The sequence below is a fragment of the Pipra filicauda genome, unplaced genomic scaffold (genome assembly GCF_003945595.2).
Source record: "Pipra filicauda isolate LSUMZ 115617 unplaced genomic scaffold, ASM394559v2 scaffold103_size3290846_pilon, whole genome shotgun sequence".
Classification (NCBI taxonomy): Eukaryota; Metazoa; Chordata; class Aves; order Passeriformes; family Pipridae; genus Pipra; species Pipra filicauda.
In genome coordinates this window covers 1,861,531-1,886,746 of record NW_024103474.1, presented here as the reverse complement: position 1 = coordinate 1,886,746, position 25,216 = coordinate 1,861,531, and the positions used below count along the sequence as shown (strand labels likewise).

The following is a 25,216-nucleotide window of genomic DNA, read 5'->3' as shown; positions in this document are numbered from 1 at the left end:
CGGGCTAAGTTATGGACATGTTTCAAATTCCCCAGACTTGTATGATTGTTCCTACAACACATGTAGCTGGACAGGAACATCTCAGTCAGTGCTGCTGTATAGCTGTGGGTAAGGAGGTCCCACAGACCCCTCAACACAGGTTTTGCACATTTATTGAAGGTTGCAGTCCCACCAGCTCTCCTGAGCCAGCAGTCAGACACGTGCTACTCGGGATACTTGAAAAGTAAAGAATTTTTTTACATTTAGCAACCTAAAGCACTACAAGAAAGAAACAGTCATAAAATTCAAAATCAGTACAGCTCAGCTAACTTCCTCTTCTGATTATTACAATGAGATTGGTGAGGCTTTGAACAAGCCGACCTGGCAGCAGGGTTGGAATTACATGATTTTTAGGGTCCCTTCCAACTCAAACCATTCTATCAACCTCAGGTGCCATCTCTTCTTCCACCTCCCAGTACACTTTCTGAAGCTATTGAATTCAGTTTACCAACCCTTTCACTAAATTATAGGAGTAACTTTGGTGTAATGCACAAATCTACTCCTGTGGGAGACTCAGTACAGCAACAAGTGATCACATGTGGTGCTCACTCTGCTTTTTACAGTAAGAAAATCATACAAGCGAACCTGAGAATTCTAGTTCCATCAAGTATTTGCCAGACCAAGCAGCATGGTCAGTACCAGTATCACAGTGACCTCAGGGACCCCAGGGGACAGAAAAGGATGTCCTTTGTATTAAATCAACCCCAGCCACGAAGACAGCGAGCCACAGGTCTGCCAGTGTCTCCCACACAGGGTGGGGACACAAGGCACACAAGCCCTCTGCACCTGAGCCTTTCCATTTACTGTCCTCTTACTGACAACACTGTTTCATCACCCACTGCTGTTGCTTTAGTCTTGACAGTGGATCAGCCAAAGCTAAACTGGTGGCACTTGCATCAGATCCTGCAAGTTTCTGGAAGGGAATGGCTGATGGCTTCTGGGCAGCTTCCTTGGTGCAGAGCTCCCAGACCTCTGGGGCTAGACCAGCCCAGCAAAAGCAGTCAGGAGACTTCCAGTTTCACCACAGTATAAAACACAGCAAGTTATGATGAGCTACATCAAAACATCCAGGCACGTACCATGACAGCAACTGCTCAATACAGAGGTTAGAACCCCAAATGACTAAAGGTCTTCCCCAACCACAAAGACTTCAAAGCCTTCCCATATCCGTCCCCTGCCTCTGAAAGAATGCAAATCACTCACCTAAATGAACCCAGCTGCTGGTATCCAATGGCTGAATAACAATTTATATTAATCTTCAAAGTCTGCTTGTGAAAACAAATTGTGGGAGGTGTTTAGTGTTCCTTCCCATTGAAGGAAAATGGAAGGTGAAGGTCCTGTGAACATCCAGGGAGATGATCAGCACTCCTGAAAAGCCAGCCTTCAGACAGTGTTCTGCTAATACAGAAATATCCCTAGGAGTGCACTTAATTTAGGCAGTCTTAGGAATAAGAAAAATGTATTTGCATCAAGATTTTATAACAAGTATATTTAGGAAGTATATTTCACAAAAATAAAAGGAGCTCTGCTGAATTACACAGAGGACCGGCAACAAGCAGGGCACTTCATTTGTTTTGAGTGAGAGATCAAAGCTACTGAATATCCAAGAGATGGGTCTGACTCATAAGAAATAGCCTCTCTGTCCTCTAAATTAAGATTTAAAAAGCAAGCTCATCTAACATTTCACAGGTTTTTCAGATGGGAACTTTTTTTATTAATGTTTCAAACCTTTTCTTTTGGAATAAAAACTCCCTGCAGTTTTTCTCCTGTGTTTTGGGTTCACCTATAACCCATGGGTGTTCAGGTCTGGAGAGCAACACAGAAACCAAGACATTTGTGCAAAGCAAAAGTAGAAGTACTTATGAAACGCCCCCCCCCCCCCAAATCTTTCTTCTTGACTTGTAACTACTTGAAGTCACAAAAGCATATATTTAACTAAAGCAGTTGCTTAATTTACAGTCAATGCTTCTCAGAAGAGAGGGGCCACATTCATTCCTCACCAACACAAGCTTTGGAGGCCACATCTCAAAAAAAGGAATAAAAATTTGATTTTACTCACTTTCATTATAAGCGCTGCACACACAAACATTTTCAGTTTTAATTAAAAACCAACTCACTTACGTCCCAGTCTTTTTTATGCTAAAAACCCCTCATTTAAAACAATTTTTCTCCCCCCCTCTGCCTGCAGTCTTTTCTGGAGTGCAATAATCCTTTAATCTCACATGAGCTAGACTGTCCTTCAGTTCAGGCTGTGGATTATTTTACAGATTTATCAAGTCTTCTCCATTTCACTGTGTTGTTTTCTCCCAGCCTCAACGCAAGATTAGTTTGGGGAAGCATATAAAGCCATTTCCTGTGGGTGGATTATCGCAGCTATTTATGAATTTTTATGCTAACCTGGTTCTGAACTCTCCATTTGGAGAAGATATTTCCCTTCCCACATAAAACCAGCAGCTTTTGCCTCAGTGCCTGCTGCCCACCAGATCAACAGAGTTAACACAGCAGCTGGAGGTGTTTGAAGTGAGGACAAGAATATATAAACTCTTTGAAGATGATCATTGCAAATGCAAGTTTTCCACTGCAGCCAACATGGTTACTCATAGATAATCTTTTCAGAAGGGCAGTTCAGCTCTAAGTGCAGAAAATGCATTGGAACCAAGTAAACCTTTAAGATCTGCTTCATTTTTTTTTTCAGCCAAAACACACCATTCTGTTCTAGGAAGTTATCCAAGAGAGAAAAATCACCTTGTTTTCCCCTTAAACTTTAATATTCACCACATCTCTTCATATAGGCACTGAGATACCGAGATCCATCCTTCACTAAAAAAATTAATTGATAAACAGCCTGTATTTTCCTACTTTTCGTGTCTCTGAAATGCCAGTAAAGGATTTTTAAACACTGAGACACTGACAAGATACTAAGCTGCAGGAAAGGGAGGAGCAAATCATCTGTATCATACATTTATTACTGTCATCTTCCTCATTCCTTTGCCAGATGTGAATTGCTTGCTTCCCTACAAAGGGGAACCAGAGTATCTAAGCAATCCAAAAACAACTAACTTATGTCAAGGCCTCAACTTCACTCCTCTCTTTAAGGCAACAGAATTATTAAGCACGTACTACTCTTCTGAAAAAAAGGCAGTAAAACATTAACTTTATTTGCATGTGAAGTATGGCCAAACACAAACCACTTTTAGGAAAAAATACAAAGACCCTGTCAGGTCACATTAAACCACTTTCTTACAAGTAAGATGCCCTGACAGGGTTTTGGGAAGGAGGAAGAGAAAAAGGCTTCATTGAATCAAAGACCAGTTGAAAGTTGCCAAAACCTTAAAGAATTAAATCCTAGCACAAAGTCAACAATGTAAGAATGAAGCTTTGTAAATCTATTCACTATAGTGGTTATTGCTAGTTGTGATATACAACAGCCACCAGATTCTCCTGGTTCATCTCCCTCTGGTAAGAACTGAGGTGCCAAACTGATGGAGCAAGTCTGCTGTGTGTGGCACAACTCCTCTACAGCCTCAGTTATTGGTGACTGGCTGGAAGAGACCTTTTAATTGAATAAAAAAAAAAATCCCACTGGATTCAAGTACTTAACACCTCATTTCATCTGGAAATCAGCAGAGGGAAGGTACTAATAATTGTGAGTGGTAGATGATGCATCTTCAAGTGTGCAGCAGAGAACAAAGCTGTGTGCTGGCAAGAGATGACAGCCTGATGTCTTACTATCACCCCTTTCAGCAGAAATTGAAAGTATTTTCTCTCCTTCCCACTCTTACATGATACCACGTTTAAGCCTTGAAATGACAACTACAGAAAAAAATATTAGGAAAATAAATTAGGCCTATATTTGCATAATTTCCCAAAGTAGTTTTTCACAACTTTAACCTTCCCCCACTGGTACATTATATCATGGTAACACAGTGTTGAAAACTATGACAAGAACAAAGACAATCCCTGCTCTTTGAGGAACCTCCTCCCTTAGTCCAGGAACAAGGATTTCTTCCGGGCTCATTTGCTTAAGCTTGTTTGGTGTTGGTTTGTTTCGCTGCTAAATATCAAAACCTTGGCATGAAAATGAAAAATTAGGAAGCCACTTCAACAGTGTGTCACGAACATCTACCTGTACAAATGCATTAAAATGGTGTTAATACAAAACACAACATACACAGATTAGAACCAATGAGAAATTAAGGACTTCAAAGATGGCAAAAAAGCTACAAAAAAGGTAAAAGGTTGCAGAATGCAGAGTTACTCGAGGCAGCTTTTTGGTTTTTTACTATTTCGGGGTATTTCCAATTTTATCCTAAACTTACTAATTTATTCCTCCCCCACTGATCTCAGTTTCTCTTTCTGCTAGGTTTAAACAACATTTGGAATTTTCTACGGTTACACAATATCTTCGACAGATATTTGCATTGCTTATATTTAGGTTAAATCCCACACGTACTGTTTACTGCAATATTTGCCTCCTCTAAACACCTATGAAGTTGAAAAGGAGCCATTACACATCCATCATCAGAAATGTGGATCTGATTTATGTAATGAAAGATAACAATCACATTCCAAACTTACTAGGGAGACGTAAAAACAGTAATAAAATATTTTGTGTATACACTGGGCTGCTTTTTACTCACAAGTATGAGGGCCCAGTGTCAGAGATTTCCCTCCCCTCCTCCAGTGTTCAGCCTTTTAAAGATCACAGGAAAAGTGCTTTCTCGCATTTCTGCCAAGTGAACTTAAATACCTTTTGGGTTTCATCCTACACTATTTTAGACTGCCTGTAGTCCTGGCATGTTTTTTAGTCCCTAAATCAGCCTTCAATCCCCTGATGGGCCCTCTAACCCATCATCTTGCACTTTTTGACAAGTACTTTGACAAGTTAACTCTCTCAAGAGCAAAGAGCTATCTTTAACTAGTAATCAGTATGTTCAATACCAAGTGTTCAAGACCTGCCTGTTCTTTCTCAGAAATAACATTTAAACCCACAGACAAACCCTCCCACACAGATTTTTCCATCCTACCACCACGGTCTCAGCTACAGGAGATCACCAATGTTTACTATCCCATGCTTGTCACATACCTCAAAATCACACAATGAAATTCAGGGCCAGACAATAATCAGAAACAGTATTTCTTCACAGGAGCAATGAGCAGTTATTTAGTTAATAAAAAAACAGCTCTATCCCCAAATTCTTACTAAGTAAACACATGCTGTGATGATCACCATTGACGGCTGGTACTGTTCAAGCATCGCCCAGTGACTCCAAGAAAGAACTGTTTGTTAATGTTGGGATTAGTTGTTTGTAACTGTGGGTGAAAAGCATGTTCTAGCAACGAGGCACAGAAGGGCCCAGACTTGTTGATGGGAGGAGAATACTGCAGAAATTGGACTGTGTAGGTGAATGTTGGGTGGGGGAAAAGGAGCAGGATCTGAACGGAGTTTACCTATAGACTGCAGTATAATGGGGGAGGGAAGAGAGACAGATTATTCACCAAAACAGAGTTGTTGTGCCAAGCACTCCTTTAGGCATCACCTTAGATAAACCCTGGCTAATAGCACAGTCTCTCAGAGCTGGCTCACGCAGCACTCCAAGACACTGCAGCATAAAGGAACATAAAGGAAGAGTTCCAGCCTAAGCTGGAAGTCAATGTGAGGGAACTGATAGAGATAAGCTGAGAAACAGATGATGGAAGATTTATCAAAATACTACTAAAAAGCAGAGGTTTTGAACTAGTCACATTTTTATTCTATGAAACTCTTGCAAAACATTCCCAATTCTTCCAGTCAGAGGTACCTTTGTCATTCCAAAATTAAAGAGCAAACCATACCTGAGTCAGAACATCCAGCTGTCCCATAATATGCTCCAGGGTATTCGCAAGACTGGCCTCCACCTCTTGCTGCTCGTGGTTCCTACCGGAATCCTGAGTTTTTGTTTTCTTATGATGAATACCACTGTCCATTTCTGACTGCTAGAAAAATAAACAGACATAATCTGCTATTGCGACGCAAACAACTGGAGAAGGATTTCTGTTTCATGGAGGGTAAACAGTAAAGGACAGTTTATGCTAGGACAGTCTATGCTATTAAAAACAGGCAAAGGAGAAAAGGAATTGTTCTTGCCATAGCTGGAAAAGGAAAAGCTTCTGCTGACTTGTCTGCCTGTCCCAGGTGGAGGGCGGTTTTATTGTTTTCGGGGCATTTTTTTGTGTGTGCTTGTGTTTGTTTTCAAACCTTGATGAGGAAAGGTAAACCTTAGACAACAATTCTGAAGCAATCCTGCAAGGTTCAAGCTTTATGTGTGCAAAGAGCTCTGGCATGCTCATGGGGTCCACAGGCACAGACCACAGGTAAATGAAGACTTATTGGAGGCACGTGGAAGCACTACATCCAAATTACAAGAATTAAGTAAGATACCCCGAGAAAAGTCCAATTATTTTCACTCCAATAGTAAAGTTAAAGCCTCTCTCCATGTTTGGTGCTTGCAAAGACACTGTACTGCAGTTAAGTTCAGCAGAAGCAAGAGGTATCCGATATGCATTGGAGCAGTTTTGATTTAGTAATTTTAATTTTGTTTATATCTTGAACTGGTTTTCCTTCTCAATGAGAATAAGAACAAGTTTACTTTGAAGTTTCAATTTCAACTGCTTTAGTTATGCAAGCTTGAATATTTCATTCAGAATAAATTAAGTTTGAAAAACACAAATAGATCTCTACTAAAGAACTTATTCTTCTTTCCTTTTCTTTCAAAATGGTACCTTTCTTCTATAACAAACACTATTTGCATTGTTTATCTGCATTACCACCAGAAGTAGTTCAGAGAAGTTTAACTAAAGGAGGCAGCCAACTGGTTAAGCAACTGCAGACTTCAGTTTCTCAATTTACACTAACAGACAAGATTTGAATCTAAAGCCAAGATCGCAGCACTCAAAATGTAGTTCTCCATGGCCCGATGCCTGGTGCAGCTCCATCCCATGCACTTATTACTCACATGAAGTTCACAAATCAGCAAAGACAGCGAGGAATTCTGACAGATTGGAAGATGGTCTCTAAAAGTTCTCCCACATGTACATTTCCAAAGCAAGAAATGAAGAGTTGCTTCCATCTCTCCTCTCCCATGCAATACCAGGAATGCATTTCTCATCAGTGCTGTACTGATCTACCTGCTCACCTCTGTATTTGATACAGGTACGTGCAGGTGGGCAACTAAACTGCAACAAGACCTTAGACCAGCTCACATAACTTTAAACCCCAAACTGTTCACTACATTATGAATATCTATATATGTATATATATACGTGCATACCTAAAAATTATATATATATATTTTAAAAAATAGATATACATAAAACAGTTGTGTTGCTTGGAGCCACCGAATTAGGGCACAGAAAGGGTCCCAAGGCTGAGGTTCAGCCCAACATTCAGGCAAAATATGCAGAAAGCAGCGCAAAGAGTAGAAATGTGACTACCTAGGGAAGCTGGAGACTGGAGGGGGCAAGGAAGAGAAAAGGAAAAGAGGCCACAGCTGGAGTAGCTTTGCCAGGAGGATGCCTTGCTGCTGGTAAGGGCCGACCGCTCTTCCAGACCCTGCAACCAAACCATCCTCAAACAGCCAAGCATCACAAGGCCAGTTTTGCATAAGGAGCAGGAAAGGAAGGGAAAGGTTTAATGGATACATCTAACAACTGCTCCTCAGGGATCCCTGTTGCTCCACCACAGGCTTGGGATGCAGCTGGGTATCAGGTGGTACCAGCCACACCGGCCTCTGCTAATTTGCTTCCTCCCACTTGCTTGAATAATTTGGATTATCTACAGGCCCTCGGCCAACACAGCCCACACTCCAGGTCACACTGAACAGCCCTGGCATGGGAGCCACACTCCAACCACTCCTGTGCTGCAGGTAGCCCAAGAGCCACATGTTGCTCACCTGTGCATTGATTCAATCAACTAAAATATGTTCTTGCAGAGATGAGATAAAGCCAGCCTTACAAACCTGCTACCTGCTGCTCATATTTAAAAGTAAAAACAAGCAAAAACCACAAACCCCTGCTTTTCAATAGGTAACTAGCATCAAAAACCATATTTTCTTGCTATTTTAAGGCTGACTAGCCTATTTCGATGATGTAACTTCAGGCCAGTCACTCATGGCACAGCAGAAATTTGAGTGAGCTAACACTGCATACAACCTGCCCTTAAAAACCCCAAATGATGATGAGCTATCCACTTCAAAACCCATTAGAACAAGCTGACTCACAGAAGCAGAAAAATGACTGTACCAACAGATCTTCTCCCTCCATCTTTATAGCACATGTCAAACAGCTTTTCATAAAAAGCTTCTGGGTTGAACTCAAGAGTTGATATTCTCTTTGCTACACTCCACAGAGTTTAAGAGTCTGGCATATTTGCAAGGGCAGTGCTGCAGAGATGTTCCTACACTGATGTTTTAGGGGTCAGGTGGTCCCTCACCATGTCAAGTTGCAGCCGGGGCAGAGCTGTCAGATGCCACATTGCTCAGCTCACAGGCTATGTGCCACCTCCACAAAAAGCCAAGCAAGCCACCTCCAGCAAGGCCATGTGGGCTCCTGAAGGTACTCACAGGTGGCAGAACCCCCAAGAACAGAAGTGTATCTACAATTAAAACCAGAGGCATGAAAATATGGCTGTCCCATTTCAAATATCACTTCTTGAAAGGTTCCTTACTGCCCATCATCATCATCATCATCCAGATAACTGTAGCTACAGCCTTCAGCACTGAGGTTCTGAGTTAGTGCATCTGTCTCAACCAGGGACACAGCCAGCCAGTAAATAAACTGTGTCAGTGTGTCACTGCAGTGACTTCCACAAGGGAGGCTTTCAACTGACCAAGGGCTTTGAATATTCAGTTCTAGGAACAAGCACACCCTGCCTAACCCACCCCCCCACCTCACCACGGCAGGTACAAAAGCCAACTATCCAACACCCACACTTACAGAAGAGCTTTGAGTCACTGCCCACAAACAGGCAGAGAAACTGAAGTGTTAAACTTCACAGTTTAACAAAAGAGGGGAAAGTTTGGAAACTTTCCTTTAACAGCCAGACTACAACCTGTACCTACTAGTACCTAAAGGCACTCGAAAGGAAGTGTGCACCCAGCTGAGGAAGAATCAAATTGCCCCCAGACAAAAACATTTTCAAATTTTGTAAAAGCAGATTAAATCAGCTCCTGTCCCTAAGAATGAAGAAGAAAACCCTTACAGATCAAACTACTGCCACCCTTCTCCTAATGGCAATCTGTATCATGTGCTGAGCCAGCCATGGGTGATTTAAATTCTAACAGATTTAGAAAAACATTGCAAAAATAGAGAATTGTGTCAGTCTCAGTACCAAGGAACATCATGACTACAGGGAGAGATGCCTGTGCTCTCATCTGACTCACCTGCAAGGTAAAGTGCCAGCTGAATGCTGGGGACAGGCACCAGAAACAATGACACTGCTGCAGAGGTTTAATTTATTTTAGTCAGAGTTCAAGTGCGCAATTCATTTGGCACAACCAAACAAATGTATTTGCCATTAAATATCTTATTACAACATCTGCATATTAAGCCCTGGGAGTAGAGCAAGGAGCAGCTGAACATTAAAGGAAGAATAGATGAGCAGTTTCTGAATACAATACAGCTCTCAGTGACAAAGGGAAAACAGAAGTGATTTATTTATAGCAACCACTTAAAGACAGCACAGTGCAACTACTTGGGGGAAGGGGAAAATTAATCAGCCTTCATTCCAGAGGTCTCTTACTGAGCCTCTTACAAAAATTGTTCTGGCTAAACAGCATTCTGGCCAGGAATTACAGTGCTGATGGGAGGGCAGGGGGAAAGTTTTAACTACACAACACATGTGCATCTGTAGTGAACTGGCTGGGACAACTAAAAAAATGCCATTTTGCTTTTTAAATTGTGATAGTTAGAAGATATATTGATACAATAACTTCCTCCCTGAATTTTACAGCTACTAATAAAGTGTAGGATTCTTCAATCCAGAGGAAATACTTCTTTTTCCCTTCTCCTCACCTTTTTCCACTGGACGGGAAGAACCAAGTGATGCAAGGGGGGTAGGTTCAGCTCTACCTTCAAGTCTCTTTAAATCAATTTTCACATTGCTTTGGGGGTTTTGTCTTTGTGCTTTTTAAGGGAATATGATGTAGTCTAGACTTAATTTTCAAGTATTTAGAAAGACAGCTTTCCCTTTAACCAACACATACATCCAATGTATTCAATTCAGTACAGACATTCAATGTATTAAAACTCAGTAAATGCAATTAAATTCACTATCTTAGCTGAAAAAATTCTCCTAAAAGCAGAAAAATCCCAAAGGTGGTGTACACTGTTCATTTGGACCCCAATCCTACTAATCCAAAAGACAGAAATACCATTAAAAGTCTTCTATTTCAAGGAGTCATTTTCACCCCAGGTAAAGTGATATTTTAAATGTGTTCTCCAAGAGCAACAGTGACATCCAGTGGAAGCATTTTAGCTTCAAGGTAAGCTCCACAGGAAGGTCAGATGGAGTACACACACCGTGCTAGACTGGAGGGCTCATGAAAAGCTGAGAGGTAGCCTCAGTCCTCCCTGCTACCTACAAAATATCATGGACTGAACACAGCTCTCTGAGCACAAGCTCATTCCCCTAGCCTGGAAAAGTATCCCTTCCTCAAGGCAACACTAATATTTCTGGAGCGATCACATTCTTCAAGACTTGCACATGACTCCACATCTACTGTCCAAACCAGCAGGGGGTAACAACCAGAAATAGGATACAAGTTAAATTAGCTCTGTGAAACAATTTATGGGACCATTCACTTATTTCAGGATTCAAGTTGGGATAACAAAGGGAACAGGGGAGGGAGAGAGAGAGAGAAAAAAAGAGAAGGGATGTGAAAAGAACATCACTTCCCTTTTATTTTTGCTTCAGACAAAAGGAATGTTGGGTTTGATATGCCAGAGGCCAGAAATTATTTATACAGAACCCTCCTCCCTATTGGTGCTACTAAGAATACCAAGTTAAGCCACTAAAATTTGGCACCTCTAGCATAACAGCCATGTTTTGCCATAAACCCATAAACACAAAGCTTCTGATAACCTCAAGAAGAACTAGAGGTAATAGGTACATCTCAAATCTCTTCAAATTCCAAGGCACTCTTGTGCCAATGGCTAAGTGATCCACTGGCAGAGGCAGCTGGATGAAGCAGGTTTGTGTATTTTAAGGGAAGCAGCATCACAGCATTGAGCTCTGCTGACCAAAACGCCCAGGGGAAACAGCTAATGGCAAGCTAAGGTACTCAAACATGCACAAAACCTGCTTGTCCATACAGAGAAGGCTGCACTTGGACTGAAACTTGCACTGCAGAAATACCAGCATCCTATCTGCACAAGTGATACTGTTGGGCAGCCTCCAGCCCTCACCCTGCTCCTGCCTGCCAGCAGGGGAAAGCTGTTCCCCTCCCATGTTTCAGTGACCTCGCTCTGTGGTTCGCTGTCAGTCCAGTTAACTTACCTCCACAGTCTGAAAGTGTCACCTTTAAATCAGGACAGACATTAGTACCACGGTTTTGGAGGTAACTTCAGGTAACAAGCATCTCTGCAAGCTGCTAAACACATCTGAGCTATGCTGTCCATGCTTCCCAGTCAGTTCACACTGAACGTCACTACATGTACCGTGGCACCAGCTGGCTGTGAGCCAGCCAAGATCAGGCTCGTTGTTTTTCATGCTGTGATCTCTGTTTTATACAAAAAGTAGAAAGATTTCCAAGGAGAAGTAGCACTGGAAGGAACAGGAGCTGCAGTTCCTGATAAGCTCTGGCAGAGAGGATCACCACAACCCAAAAAACGGTAAGGAACGTAACTCTTAACAAAGCTTGGGTTTCCAAATGATTAGTAATTAATGCAATACTACAGTAATTAACAGTCTTACTAAAAAAAAAAGTGATAACAGGAACTAATCTTCAATAGTCAGCTCCTTTCCAATTTGAGTTACATTTTAAATGGCTAAAAAGCCCTCTACAAACATTGAGGAAACACGGGAAAGTTTTGCATGTATTACATTTCCAAAAGCACAAATGGCATTGCTGTGATGAGTGAAAACAGGGAATGGTGATGCCAAACATGACAAGCCCAGTGAAAGAGAGCATGGACAGGTAAAACTTGATGACTACCAATTGTTTAAAAAAAATTGAAAAATAAAGCAGGTTTGTATTTCTCAAGAAGAAAAAGCTAAGGACAGCCTTCAACATTTTAGATTTGTATTTTCCCACTCTGCTTAGGCATTTTACCTCCCTTAACCAATTTCCCCCCCCTCTCAGTCCTAGTGTTTCCTTAGGAGATAAGAAGAGGTCTTCCAGAACTCAATATGGAATAATTAAGCTTTGTTGTACAGGTGATCCTCAACTATCTATTCTAACATTGCTCCTGGAAAAATAACAGCATCAGCAATCTCAAATGAACAGTTTCGTGTGGAAACAAGGCACTAGAGGAACAAAAAGATAAATATGAAAACCATTCGTAAGAAATTTCACCAAGAATTGAACTACTGCTCCCCCATCCTGTTTTCTGGGGGAAAAACTCCCAAGAAAAAGCAGCCAAACACCAAAATAAAGTGTTTATCCAGCTACAGGTTTTCTTATACCAAAAGCATCAGTCTCCAAGGCTAGAAGCAAAACACACACAGTGATCTCCTGAAACAGGGGAAAACAGCTTTCAGCTGATTCCCTTAATCAGAATAATTTGCCTTTTTCCAGTGAAATAGGAATGAATATACTGTGTAACATACCTATCATGTGCATACCTACATTTGTTACTTATGTATAAAAATGCATGCTATGTACATATACACATGTAAGCACATGCAGACACATACTATAACACACCCATTTGTTATTACTCTTGCTTGAGTTTGGATTTTAGCAGAAAAGTTTGAGATCTTAGAAACTTTTCTGTACAGCTTGAGCTATCTTCATCCATCTCAAAGCTGACACAGAATAGCAGCCTGGAAAAAAAATATAAATCTTGCCTCTGTCTCTTCTCTTTGAATTATGACTCAAGCATTAAAACAAGTCACATACAGCAGCAACCTAAGTGGGAGAATTTACATTAATTAGCCTGAGATGCTGAACTTAAAAGGCAATTTTTATTCTGACCAATAATGACTTGTCAGGACTCGCCTTATTGTTCCAGAGTCTAAGAACAAATCTATTCACTGTAAGATGACAGAAATTAAAAGCTGATCCTCTTATTTCTGCAAGAAATCTTGTCAAACCAGAACACAAGGGAAAACAGTTGTAGCAGCACAGCTGCTCCCATCCACTACCAGGCAAAGCTGCTGCAGGTTGTTGCAGCCATTCGGAGCTCCTTGGAAAGCCAAACTGAGGGTGCTTATGCCCTGCCTTTTTCTCTCTCTCAAGCCATCCTGGCACTACAGGTCCTTGTAAAAAGTCCCTCTCTGGCTTTCTTATAGACCCTTTAGGTACTGGAAGGCTGCTCCAAGATCTCCCCAGATCCTTCTCTTCTCCAGACTGAACAATTCCAAAGAAGAGGTGCTCCAGCCCTCTGATCCATCATTGTGGCCTCCTCTGAACTTGCTCCAACAGATCCACTGTCCTTTTTCCCCAGAGCTGGACGCAGCACTACAGGTGGGGTCTCACCTGAGCGGAGTAGAAGGGCAGAATCCCCTCCCTTGCCCTGCTCCTCACTCTGCTTTTGATGCAGCCCAGACATGTTTGGCTTTCTGGGCTGCAAGTGCACATGCCAGGCCATGTCACCAGCATCCTCAAGTCTTCCTCTGCTCCTGTTTAATCTCTGTCTTCTTGCAAAACCTTTACAAGGTCACGTCTTGCAACAGTAAGTGGGTTTCCTTCAGTGAAAGGATGGGTAACCATCCACAACCACCCTGCTCGAGAGGACATGGGGAAAGCTCCTGAGCATCCTGTGATCAATCTTAGCAAGAGCAGTGGAAACATCTTGAGCACACATTATACTGCTGTTCTGATAAGCAAATAATCTACCTACCTATTCCAGGAGGAAGACAACCATGCACCAGATTAAAGCTTCCTGGAGTGGGAATGCTCAGGAAACTGAGGTGACAGCAGATCAGGAAAAATAGTAATTTGCAGACCACATGAATGCTGAAAGGTTGGAGCCATGCTGTTGAATACAGGATTCCTCCCTTACAATGCTTAAAAATAAATAAATAGAAAGGGGTGGAGGAGGTGCAAATGACAACACACATTCACATCCAATTGCAAAGAGCTGCAGCTCTATGGAATGAAACTGATTCCCAGGAGGGAATTTCACAGCAATTAAAAAAGAAAAAAAAAAAGTACAAAAGGATTCATAAGTATTAACGGATGCCAAAATTAGACATAGTTACCAATTTGGAAGCCAAAAGGTCAAAAAAAAAGGCACATCTGGCCTGTGAGTAATTCAGGAGGAATTTGTTTACACAAGGACAGTGGCTGACAGAGTGAACTGCTGCAGTCAGCAGGGAGACCACGGGCTGAGCACAGCAGGCACCCGAGGTCACCAAACAAATGGAACCAGCAGAGGAGAGAGGTGGAGTCAGCTCTGGACACTCAGTTATAGGACTCAGACAACTTTATAATCAGATCACGTTTTTTGGAATTAGTCTCCAACACTATTCAACAGGACTAAAATACTGTTGAAGAAATAAGTACAGTCCAATGCCCTGAGAAAGTTCTAAACTCAGCAGAGTAGAAAGAGGCCTAAATGTCTGTCTTAACTGAAAGACACATTTGAAGAGTCACAGGCTACTTACTTGTTTCAAAGTCCTTTCTGCTGAAGTGCTGCTCTTCCCAAGCTTCCCTTTGGGAAGGGCTGCTATGCTTACAAACCTGATATCTCCACAGTTGAGTGCCACTGAACTTCATAGCAGCTACAGATATTTAAAACATTTGTGCTCCTGAATTTCAGAAGAGTAGAAAGACTTCCTGGCAAGAGAGTGTCAAAGGACAGCTCTTCAACTCTGCCCGTGTCTCCCACACAGCCCTACCAAAGGATTGCCTGTTTTTGAGTCTGCCTGCACATCCACTCATGTGAGCAGGTCTCAGAGTCCTATCAGGAGCTGTAAACTAGGCTACATAAGTTCTCTGGTTGCAGAATGTACAACTGCAGTGGAAGGAGAAACACTTCCCCATCACCTGTAAGCTTATGTTCTGCTGTACCAGGTACCTCTCTCGACAGGATACTGTTAGTTGAGATAACAGACCACCCACAATCCTTGCAGCCTGTAGATTTCACTCCTTTTGGACATGTGAAGCCCCTACTCCTCCTGTTCAAGACAGCTTTGCTTCTGAGGTACTCCAACACAAACAAGCTTTAAGGTATTTTTCTTTAGAAAGCTATATGCAGAGGCTGAGGTCAAAGTCTCCTCATCAGCCTCCTCCTTTGCAAAATAATATTTTGCACAGAGTTACAACATGCCTCCACAAACAAACACAGGTTTGTGTTTAAACTTGAGCAAAAAATCTCTACATCAATGAATATCTACTATTTTCCATAATATTGCACGGAAAAACTGTTTACCCACTTAACTTATACGATGTTTTTATTCATAATTTTCAGAGTACAAGTTTAGATGAACACACAAGCACTTTCTAACTGTCCATGTGACATCAAACTTTCAGCATCTGCTCGTGACACTTGACCATACACAGCCTTCCTGGAACTGGTCAACAATAGCAGCAAATCTGTCGTGTAATGAAATAAGTGTTCTTGCACACTCACATCAGCTGTAACTGCACATACAAACCTTTCCTTGTATTTGTAAAAAAAAAAAAAAAGAAAATCCACCACCAAACCCCCAAAATACAACACATTATCTGCCCTCCCTGGAAAAAATAAATTGTATGATGAAGGTTTTCAAAACATTTCAGAACAGTGAACACGTCCTTTGATCTGACCCTACACAACTCCTCATACAGACAGACCCGAATGCTCACAGTTACTGACCCCAGACAGGCATAAGATCCCATATTTTTGAGAATACATGCAAAATCCACACACCTCTCATTCTGACTTTCCTCACCACTCAATATTGCAGCATCAAGTATGAATTTACTCTTACCCTTTAGATTCTAGATCAAAGCAAGCACGCTCACGGGATCAAGACACAGGATTGCAAGATCTGATTTCTTCCCATCAGCTTCACATCACACACATCAGGAGAGCTTGCCCTGAACCTTGGTTTTCAAGGTGATTATGCAATACTTAATAGCAACAATTGTTAGCTTATCATTTAAGAGTAAGCATTCATTGCAGAGGTACTACTGCTGATCTAACATTTACAGTCTCACATCTATGCTAACATGTTTATAATTGACTTCTGACAGCTTTAGTGTTCTATCACACTCTCATGTCTGTGCTTTTACACCACAATCATGACTGCAAATCCTGCTCACTGTGACCTTCCCTTTCATTTGCATTATTCCTTGCATGGATCAGTTTTACTTTCAAAGGAAGCTGCATCTCCCAAGCCTCATATATTTACAGCAAACAGAAGCAGGTGGGCAGAACAACTTTGAAGTTTACATCTGTTGTTACAAACACATCCAATACCCTGATTCACACTGAACTTGAACCAACTGCCTCAGAAACCAGCATCTTCTAAAGGCTCCAGTCTCCCTCTTCCTATGGAAGTGAAAATTGATTTCGAGCAAGTTTGTTTTCAAGCTCACCAACCCCAACAGTATTTCATTACTCTTATCCCACAGGTTATTTAGGATTGTTTTTTCTTCCTATTCATCTTGATGACAAACTAGTTTTGATGTCTGTGTTCAGTTATTTCTTCTTGCATCTAAGTCAGACCCTCCCAAGGAGAAACCAGTTACTGCACTGTTTTCATTTCTATCTGTTCTTTCACAAGGCCTAACAAAAATTATACAGCTACACAAAAGCATAAGCTCTCCTTGGAAAAATATTCTTTTGGACTTAAGGGTGAACACAGATCCAAGATGCATTGAGAATAGTGTTCATATATTTTAGGGACGTAAAAACCAAATAATAACCTATATGCCTATTTTAAATATAGTCACATCCTGAAATGTTTGCAAAATCTCAGGATTATTCAATAGGCAGAATCCTGGCACACTAACACAGGAGTAGAGAAAGAAGGAGCAACTTCACTTTTGATTGAAGGAAAAGGTGACCTTGGCGTGAAATCAAGATCTGCAGGTGGCAGTGTCAAAGTCTGAATTTGATGGGAAAAATAACCATCTCAACTACACAAAACCCACCAAAATAAGTAATTCATTATTAAAAAAAAGCAAGCATTTGGCTCAAAACAAGAAAGAAATTAATATACAGTGAAGTTTAAGTCTTGCATTGAGGGTACTCTTAACGAGCCCAGCATGATGTATTTCTAAAAGATACAAGTCATGGTATTCACTTGAAAGAAAAGAGTAGAACTGCCATGAATGGACAAGTTATTACAGAGCCAAGACTTTCATGCTCAGGTTATATCTAAATAGCAAACCAAGACGTTTTCAGAGATATCAGCTTCTTTTTAACAGCAAGGAACATTTCAGATCAATTCTAAATTTAATCTTAACCTAGGGTATTCAAAACAAGCCCTCAAAGGACATTGTTTATTCTTCCCCTTCTAACTTTAGCAATTGTAACTGCCCTTAATACAAGGATATTAAGTAGTAGTCATATTTTGCAGCTCCCATGCTGCATGCCCAAGCCAAAGATTGCATTTGGGTGGCAGTTCAAAATACTCCTTTGAAGTAATTTAGGTTCCCAAACCAAAGTGTGCCTCTGCCACATGACTCAGAAGGGATTCATTTTGCCCTCTGCAAAAACACAGCACCTGGCCCAAACCAACATATTACACCCCCCACAGAATACCCTGTGCCCTGTTTCCCACAGCTCAGAGTAAACCCTTGTCAGCCACCACCACATGACATGGATTTGCCTGTCAGTAGCACACAAACAGCTGGTCCCAGCACCATTTATTGGATGTTTTGCCAGGTAAACCCTCTTCCACAAGGGAATGGTTTTGTTAGAGGGACAGATGTTCAGGGTGGTTAGTCATTGTTCAAGGGATTTGCTCAGTAGCTCCCTTCAATGGACATCCTAAGAGGTTTTATAATGAAGAACTAAGTTTTAGAAGAGATCAGACATTTTCCTCCTTTCCTTAAATTACTACTGGATAATATGCTCTGGCACAGGGAAGGGTAAACTTATCACCTGCCATTAGCCAACACCTTGTCTACATCATTTAACCCACTCACTGGAATGTTACAAACCAAAACTAGTGGGTTTTTCCCCAGAAAGGTTTTCTTTGTCTCTGCCGTATTTCACCCCAGAATTACACTACACCATATTTTAAATTAAAGCAGATAGAGTTCAAAGTTACACCAGTTCAATAGGCTAATAAACAAAGAGGTCATTGGACTGATAGTTTCATAGCCTGCATAGCTTTAGAGTTAGAACACTGGAGGGGAGGAAAAGGAAGAAGTCAGGTTTAGCCAAAACCAGCTAAGGATCAATAAGTACTTTCATGTCCTCCTTCCTTCTGTGACTGCTTTCTCCCATCCTCTCCCACTCACCTTGCACTAACCAACCTCTGGTTTTGTTTGCTTTCTTTAGCAGCTTCAGCTGTTCCTCACATCTGCTTTTTTTGTGAACTATCATTCAAGCCTACCATGGATTCTTAAACAGAGGCTGTTAATAAAAAAACACATCCATACATGCACTAAGCTTATGTCCCTTTTAAGATCATTATAGATAACTTTTGTATAAAGTACAGTTAAACAAAGCAAACAATACAAGTTAAAAACAGATATCCTCCAGCTCAAATAAATACCAAGTAAAGATGGTTCTACAGTTCAATCACCTGAGTCAGACACTTTCAAGCTGCAGAAAGTGTTCTGAGAAGGAACTCTACACGATTACTGCACGCTGACCTACCCCAGTGTGATGGGACCCATCCACAGTACTGCAAGACTTCTGTGTTTTCAGTGCATCACCATAATCTGCATCAAAGTTGGTCTTCCACACCATCACCTGCAGAAGAAAATTGGCTCCATTAAAATTTTCTATCAAAGTTTGCTTAAGGGACAATTTTGTTAACACATCAGAGAAGAGTTTACCTAGGAAAGCTTTGCCATGGATTAAATTAAGGATGTTGTTTGTAAATATGCTACTGAATACAGATGTAGCTTAACTGAGTTCTCAATGGGTAAGTGACCTCTTCCAACATTCTTTGGGTCAAGAACATCACAAAACTAGAATGACATAGAAAACTTCAAAGCAACATGCAGAATACAGCATTAAAACCACAAATATTTTAAAATACCATGCTTGGCATTATAACACTTATCAGCCACACCACAAACAACTAGTCACTCATTTATCATGAGACTCATTCAGAGGAAGAGTTAGTACTGAGACTAGCATTACAGATCTTGAGCTAGTTTGTCAACTCAATACCAAATTTAAATCCCACTTACAGCTCCCTGCTCTCCATAACACAGTACTGGTTTCAGAAGAGAGGCCTCTAACACATAAATCACTTCAACACATCATGAGCAAATTTATGGAGTAAAACCCTTAGCAGTGTCCCTACAAGTCTAAAGAAGTTCAAGAGCAATCAATCAGCTATTTCAGAGGTCTAAAAGACACCCAAGAATCCAGGCAGCTCGTCTTGGTTATCAGAAACATCAGTGTTTATTCTTCATTTGCAAATTTTCATCCCTGCTTCACATGAAAGCATTTTTCTTTTGCAGCTGCATGGTTAACCAGTGAGGTCATTCCATTGTGTAACAGGACAAAAAAGTGATGCTCTTTTATTGTGTAGATTATACAATCTATATTAATTGTATACATTGCCTCTTCACAGCTACCAAAGGTGCTATTACAACAAAGATGGCACTGCCACTTAGTCTAACCTGGGGATTAAGACCAATGCAACACAGCTCCGTGAAGACTGGTGAGAGAAAAATGGATCCTTGCTCACACCACTGCTTTGGGTTGAAGTCAGTCCATGTCTTCAACTCACACTGTTAAAACCAGCACATATTTGCAGCACAGGCTCATTTAACAGTCCTGTTTGCAGCTCAGTAATTAAGTATGTTTTTTTGGAGAGGCTACCTGTCTAAACTACCACACAAAAAAGTCCTTTTTGACCTGCAGAGATGCTCCTGATAATTATTTGTTGTATTTCTCTTTGATTCAGAAAGCCAGAATTCAACAAGGTCCATTCCACTGAAAAAGCTTCTTGCATGTACACAACTGCCAATTTAGGGCTGATTCTGTTTTTAATATATATATATTTATTTATTTTAAGGTAAAGTTCTTTCTCCATGCACAAAAGGAAGCACTGCCTGCATTTTCAGATACAAATCCAAAAGGAGAGAGGCAGTTCCTTCATGGGAGCCAAGAAGAGGAGAGCCAAGAGCCACCCTTCCCAATACATGCATCCAAAACCACAAACTCGAGCTCCAGTGGCAAGGGCTGCCAAAGAAGTTTGTTAGGACCCCTTGCCATGAACATACCTGTATAAAGCACCCTGCCAGGGAGGCACTGCCAGTCAGTGTTTCAGTTTAACACCACCAGGTGATACTTTGCAATGAGCATTACTTTGGCTTGCAGAAATGCCAACCACAGAAGAGACAAAGGAGCTGACAAAACGCAAGCCTTTCAAAAGAATCTGCTTTACACAACAAAGAAATGTAGGCTAATACATCCTTTTAAGCTCAAAATGAAACAAATAATGAGTCAGCTTCTTGGCTACGCCTAGAAATCGAAGATAAATAAAATTTCTTAAGTTTTCTATTGAAAATAAGTAATAATGAAGTGCAGCTTCCAGCTATAACAGGGCTTTTATTAAGGAAGAAAGAAACAACAGCAAACAGGCATTATTTATTTCTTGTGTTAGATAAGCACTTCACTTTATCTAGTGACCTCAATATAATTCTGTAAGACAAAAACCAGGATGAATCTCTTCAAAACAGTCTGTTTAAAGCCTTTAATAAAAAGTGGTCTTAAAGAGACAGGATGACAACCTATGCCACCTATCCCAGCAAATTTAGAATACAGAGTTAAAATGCAGCAACTCACGGAACTGGTATGAGCTACAACCCTGGGATTATTGGTTTCCTTCTCAAGAGCACACAACTGAAAACATAGTCCAGACACACAGGGTATATTTTTGCCTTTCCCCACTGACAATGGAAAACAAACCCCAGCAGCTTTTAAAGAAATGTGTGTCTGGATCATAACTCAGAACCAGAAGTAAAAGGAAGGGATCTCCCCTCCTGCCCCATCCACAAAACTCTTTACTGGCAGTACAAGACACCCAGGCTTTCATCACAATGCACATATCAGGGTCAGCAGAGAAAAGCCCAATTCTGACCTGAAAAGCTGTGAAACTGCAGCACTAGCACAGCTCTGCACCAGGCTCCCATCAAGAAAGAGGCTGCAGGAGATATTCATGTCTGATCAGACTCAAACCCACTTGGTCTCAGTCACTGGAGATGGCTTAGCCACAGCATCTCCAATAAGACTGAGGACAAACCCATGGGAGAAGGAGAGCATTAGGAATGTCAAATACAGAGCACTGTAGATCAGTGGAGCCTGGAAGAGTGTTCAGGGGAAAGCATCCCTGCCTGCCTTGTCCTTATGCCTGTGTCTCAGATCTAGCCAGTGGGCAGATCAGGAGACAATCCATCAGCACAGCCTTATATTCAAAGTACCTCATCACAGCCATTTGTACACCCACCTGACCTATTCCCCAGCAGCAGGTGCCTCAGAAAGGCATGTAACAAGGGCCATATATAGGGCAATATTTCCTCTGTTGTACATACTCACTCCCACAGAATCCAGCTGAAACGCTTCCTCAGTGAGAAAAGACTATGTTTAATATCTCTCACTCTTTTCAATATTTGTTCTCTCTTTGAAAGCAGTAAGATGCCAAGAAACAGTAACAACAAGGCACAAAACAATCAAACTAAATGAATCAGATACCTGTTCATCAGACCCTCCAGAAGCAAATAACTCTCCAGATCTTGAAAATGCTACACAGGTGGCTGGGCCCTGCGAACACATTTAAAAGATAGGTTTAAAAAAACATGAAAGAAAACAAAGTGTTATAAAAGTTCCATTCATTGCAGCTTTACAGGGTATTTCTCATTTGACATTCAGCAAAGTAAAGGCAAAATTTGGGAAGTTCTTTCTTACCTCTCAGGTAAATGGGCCACAATTAAGATGCTAAGCTTGCTGGCAACTTAGCATTTCCCACACTTTTGCCCCCAATTTAAGATACCCACTTTTCAATATCCATGGCATTAAAACAAAGACAGGAACAAAACCATTTTTACAGAGTCGGGCTTTTCCTTGTTCCCCTCAAACATTCCACACAAACTCCTCATTGCAGAAGACCCAATGCTTAAAGCTCTTGCTTTCTGCACCATCACATTAACTTCAAAACATGCTTGACCAGTTATCAACCACAGCAATCAACTTGCACCAATTAATTAGGCTAAGGTTACAAGCATTTTAAGTCAAGAAATCTGTCCAAGGAAGGACAGAGGTTTCAAACCAAGCAGGCACCTGCAGCAGACAAGCACTCCTTACAATACCATCATTTGTCATTTTTAAGCTGCAGCCTAATGATCCATGCAGGTTTGTGTTAGTTGCAAGGTTTTTTACTGAAGAATAGAAGGCTGGCTTAAACTGCTTTTCTCCTAGCAGTTTTACAGAAGAGATGCCAGAGTTGATGCATCCAGGATCATCTTCCCACAGCACAAGCACTCACATTCTGAAGAAGCCTCGTGCACGAAACAGTCAGTTCTGAGAGACTTCAAATGCTGCCGAGTGCTACAGCACTGCCTGAGCAGCAGCACACATGTCACACCACACACCTGGTTCAATGTGTTTCAGCCTCCCAGCAAGCACACAAGAGGGTGCACGTGGGAAGGATGAGGCAGGTTAAACAGAGCTGGGAAATGGTTACATGTGTTCAAGCACAGGCACAACAGACAAATTGTTCCGCTCAGAATAAACAGCCGAGAACCCAGATCGTGGAGTTCTGTGTCAGCTGCTCAGCACATTCCCTTGCAGAACATCCTAAGGCAAGAGCCTTTTCCCCAGCTGAAATGGGCAGAGGCAGGAATGAGAACTTCCTGTGGCATCGACAAGCCAGGGGGACTGACGGGGGAAACACCAAAAACTAAAAACACAAAGAAAAAAAGTCACAACAACCCCCAGAAAACTCCACCACACCATCATACACCTCCTCAGAAGAAGAGGTATCCTCTTTCAAATAAGATCATGTATCTCAGAACACAAGTAAGAAGCTTCTCCCCACTCTGTATCAAGTTGCAAGGAGAGACTATTCTATTAGGAGTCCACATCTTCCCAGTGGGCATCACATGGAAATGTCACATCCAGTTTGTTTCTGGTTTCCCTTCTTTCTCTCCTTTGTTACAGAGAACTTACTGTTATAAATCCTGAAAGTAAACAAATAGCCAAAGATTGCATCAAGCAGCCAGCTCTCACTGCAACCTGTGTCCCACAGTCCTGTGGGCTTCCAAACATGCTGGCACAAGGTTATGCCAGCAAAACTAGACCTTGATGTGGTCACTCCCAGTGTGAAGAGTTTTAGTTTCCTTAAAACACATTAAGGTATTTCCATGTTATCATTTCACCTGCAGTGAAATTTCAAAATGTTTTGAGGTCTTCTAATAGTAACACCTCACTCATGAGAACTTGCCAGAAATGATCTAGTAGCAGTAATTTCAAAATGTACTCATTACTGTGACTAAGCTTGTTCAAGTGACACAGCAGTGACTGGGTTAGATATTTCAAACCAAAAGACACTGCCATCAATCAGCTGAGCCTCTGCCTTTATTCCCACCCACCCTTCCCAGCAGTTCAGCTCTCTCCCAACCGCACTGTCGGGAATGGAAGCTCTAAAACTGCAAAAGCAAAAGACAAATAACCAGCAAGAAAGGGCAGGAACAACTACATAGCCAGAAAACTGCAGTGGTGAATATTGCTCCAAGGTAGCAGAGCTGAGCAAAGAGAAGCTGCACTCTGACTATAATAAACCAAAGTTAGGAGGGCAGAAAAAAATCCAAGACAAAGTGTTCAGGAACGAGCACAAGTGAGGAACACTGGAGAGGAGCAATGTTTCCCAAAAATATTTTAATCAGTCTAAATATTTCAGTGTATTTAGACAAAATCTGGCACAGAACAAATCACATCAAAACAGGCAATGAACTGACTCCAAAGTCATGGCATTCTTAAGGGAAAAAAAGTTCAACAGAACATATTCCTCCCAAAATAGAAAATTATATCAAAGACTGAATGTGCCTTTATAAATTGAAAGAAAGGGAACAAACAAGTCCATAGACACAACATCCTCCACAGATTTGTTGACATAAATTAAGTGAAAAGTATTCCTGCTACATACACTCACAGAACTCTTCCCAGATATAACAGGTTTGCTGTAGCAACATAGTTTGCCAAATACTCTTGCAATTTAATATAAACATACCACACAAAAATAAAAAGCTACACTTGCCAATTATTAGACACAGTCTAACTTCCATTTCTCCCAGGTAAGCACTGCAGAGATCCAACAGATTTCTAATGAAGTCCTGGACAACAGGCAAGTGGTTAGGGACTGAAGAATTCAAATCTTCCTTCTTTTTCCCTCCTTTTAACTTATGGCTTGCATCAAAAGTGTCAAAAAGTACCAGCTGCATATTTTAAGCTTATTTCCCACACAACTAGAACCTGTGGGATGAAGCAGCCCTCTAAAGGATCACTTTCCTCTTTCTGTAGCAGGTTACAGTGGCCTTCTGTTAGTATCTCCTGGAGGTTCAGAATTTCCAGTCTGCATCCCCGTTGTGCCAGGTGCTCCACACAAGCTGCTAGCACCAACCCTCAAATTCCTACAGATTCTTGCCTTACACTAAACAGCAAGCTGCAAAAAGAAAGGGTTGGACAACAAGAAACACCGAATCAGAAGTAAGGAACACCTCTATTTAGCCTCAGCAGGTCAGCAACATGAGTACAGCCAAGCTTTTGTGTATGTTGAGTAGAGTTTGAGATTATAACAACAGTTTTTGTGGTACTGGGAGAGGGCTGCAGAAAGTCTGTGGGAAAGTACAGAAGAAAG

The 25,216-nt window shown here is 41.3% G+C and overlaps 1 protein-coding gene across 7 annotated transcripts in view; it reads right to left on the bottom strand.

Annotated features, from left to right (window-relative positions):
• Positions 1-25,216, bottom strand: part of POC1A (POC1 centriolar protein A) — a 57,445-nt gene that overhangs the window by 5,729 nt on the left and 26,500 nt on the right. For 5 of the 7 annotated variants that reach the window (XM_027727290.2, XM_027727311.2, XM_027727319.2 and 2 more), the window contains 3 exons: positions 22,057-22,125; positions 19,000-19,095; positions 5,875-6,015 (listed from right to left, as the gene is read on the bottom strand). In XM_027727290.2, coding sequence (XP_027583091.1) covers positions 5,875-6,015; positions 19,000-19,095; positions 22,057-22,125 — 306 coding nt within the window. The remainder of the gene's footprint in view (positions 1-5,874; positions 6,016-18,999; positions 19,096-22,056; positions 22,126-25,216) is intronic. The other 2 variants (XM_027727328.2, XM_027727298.2) reach the window with 1 other exon arrangement.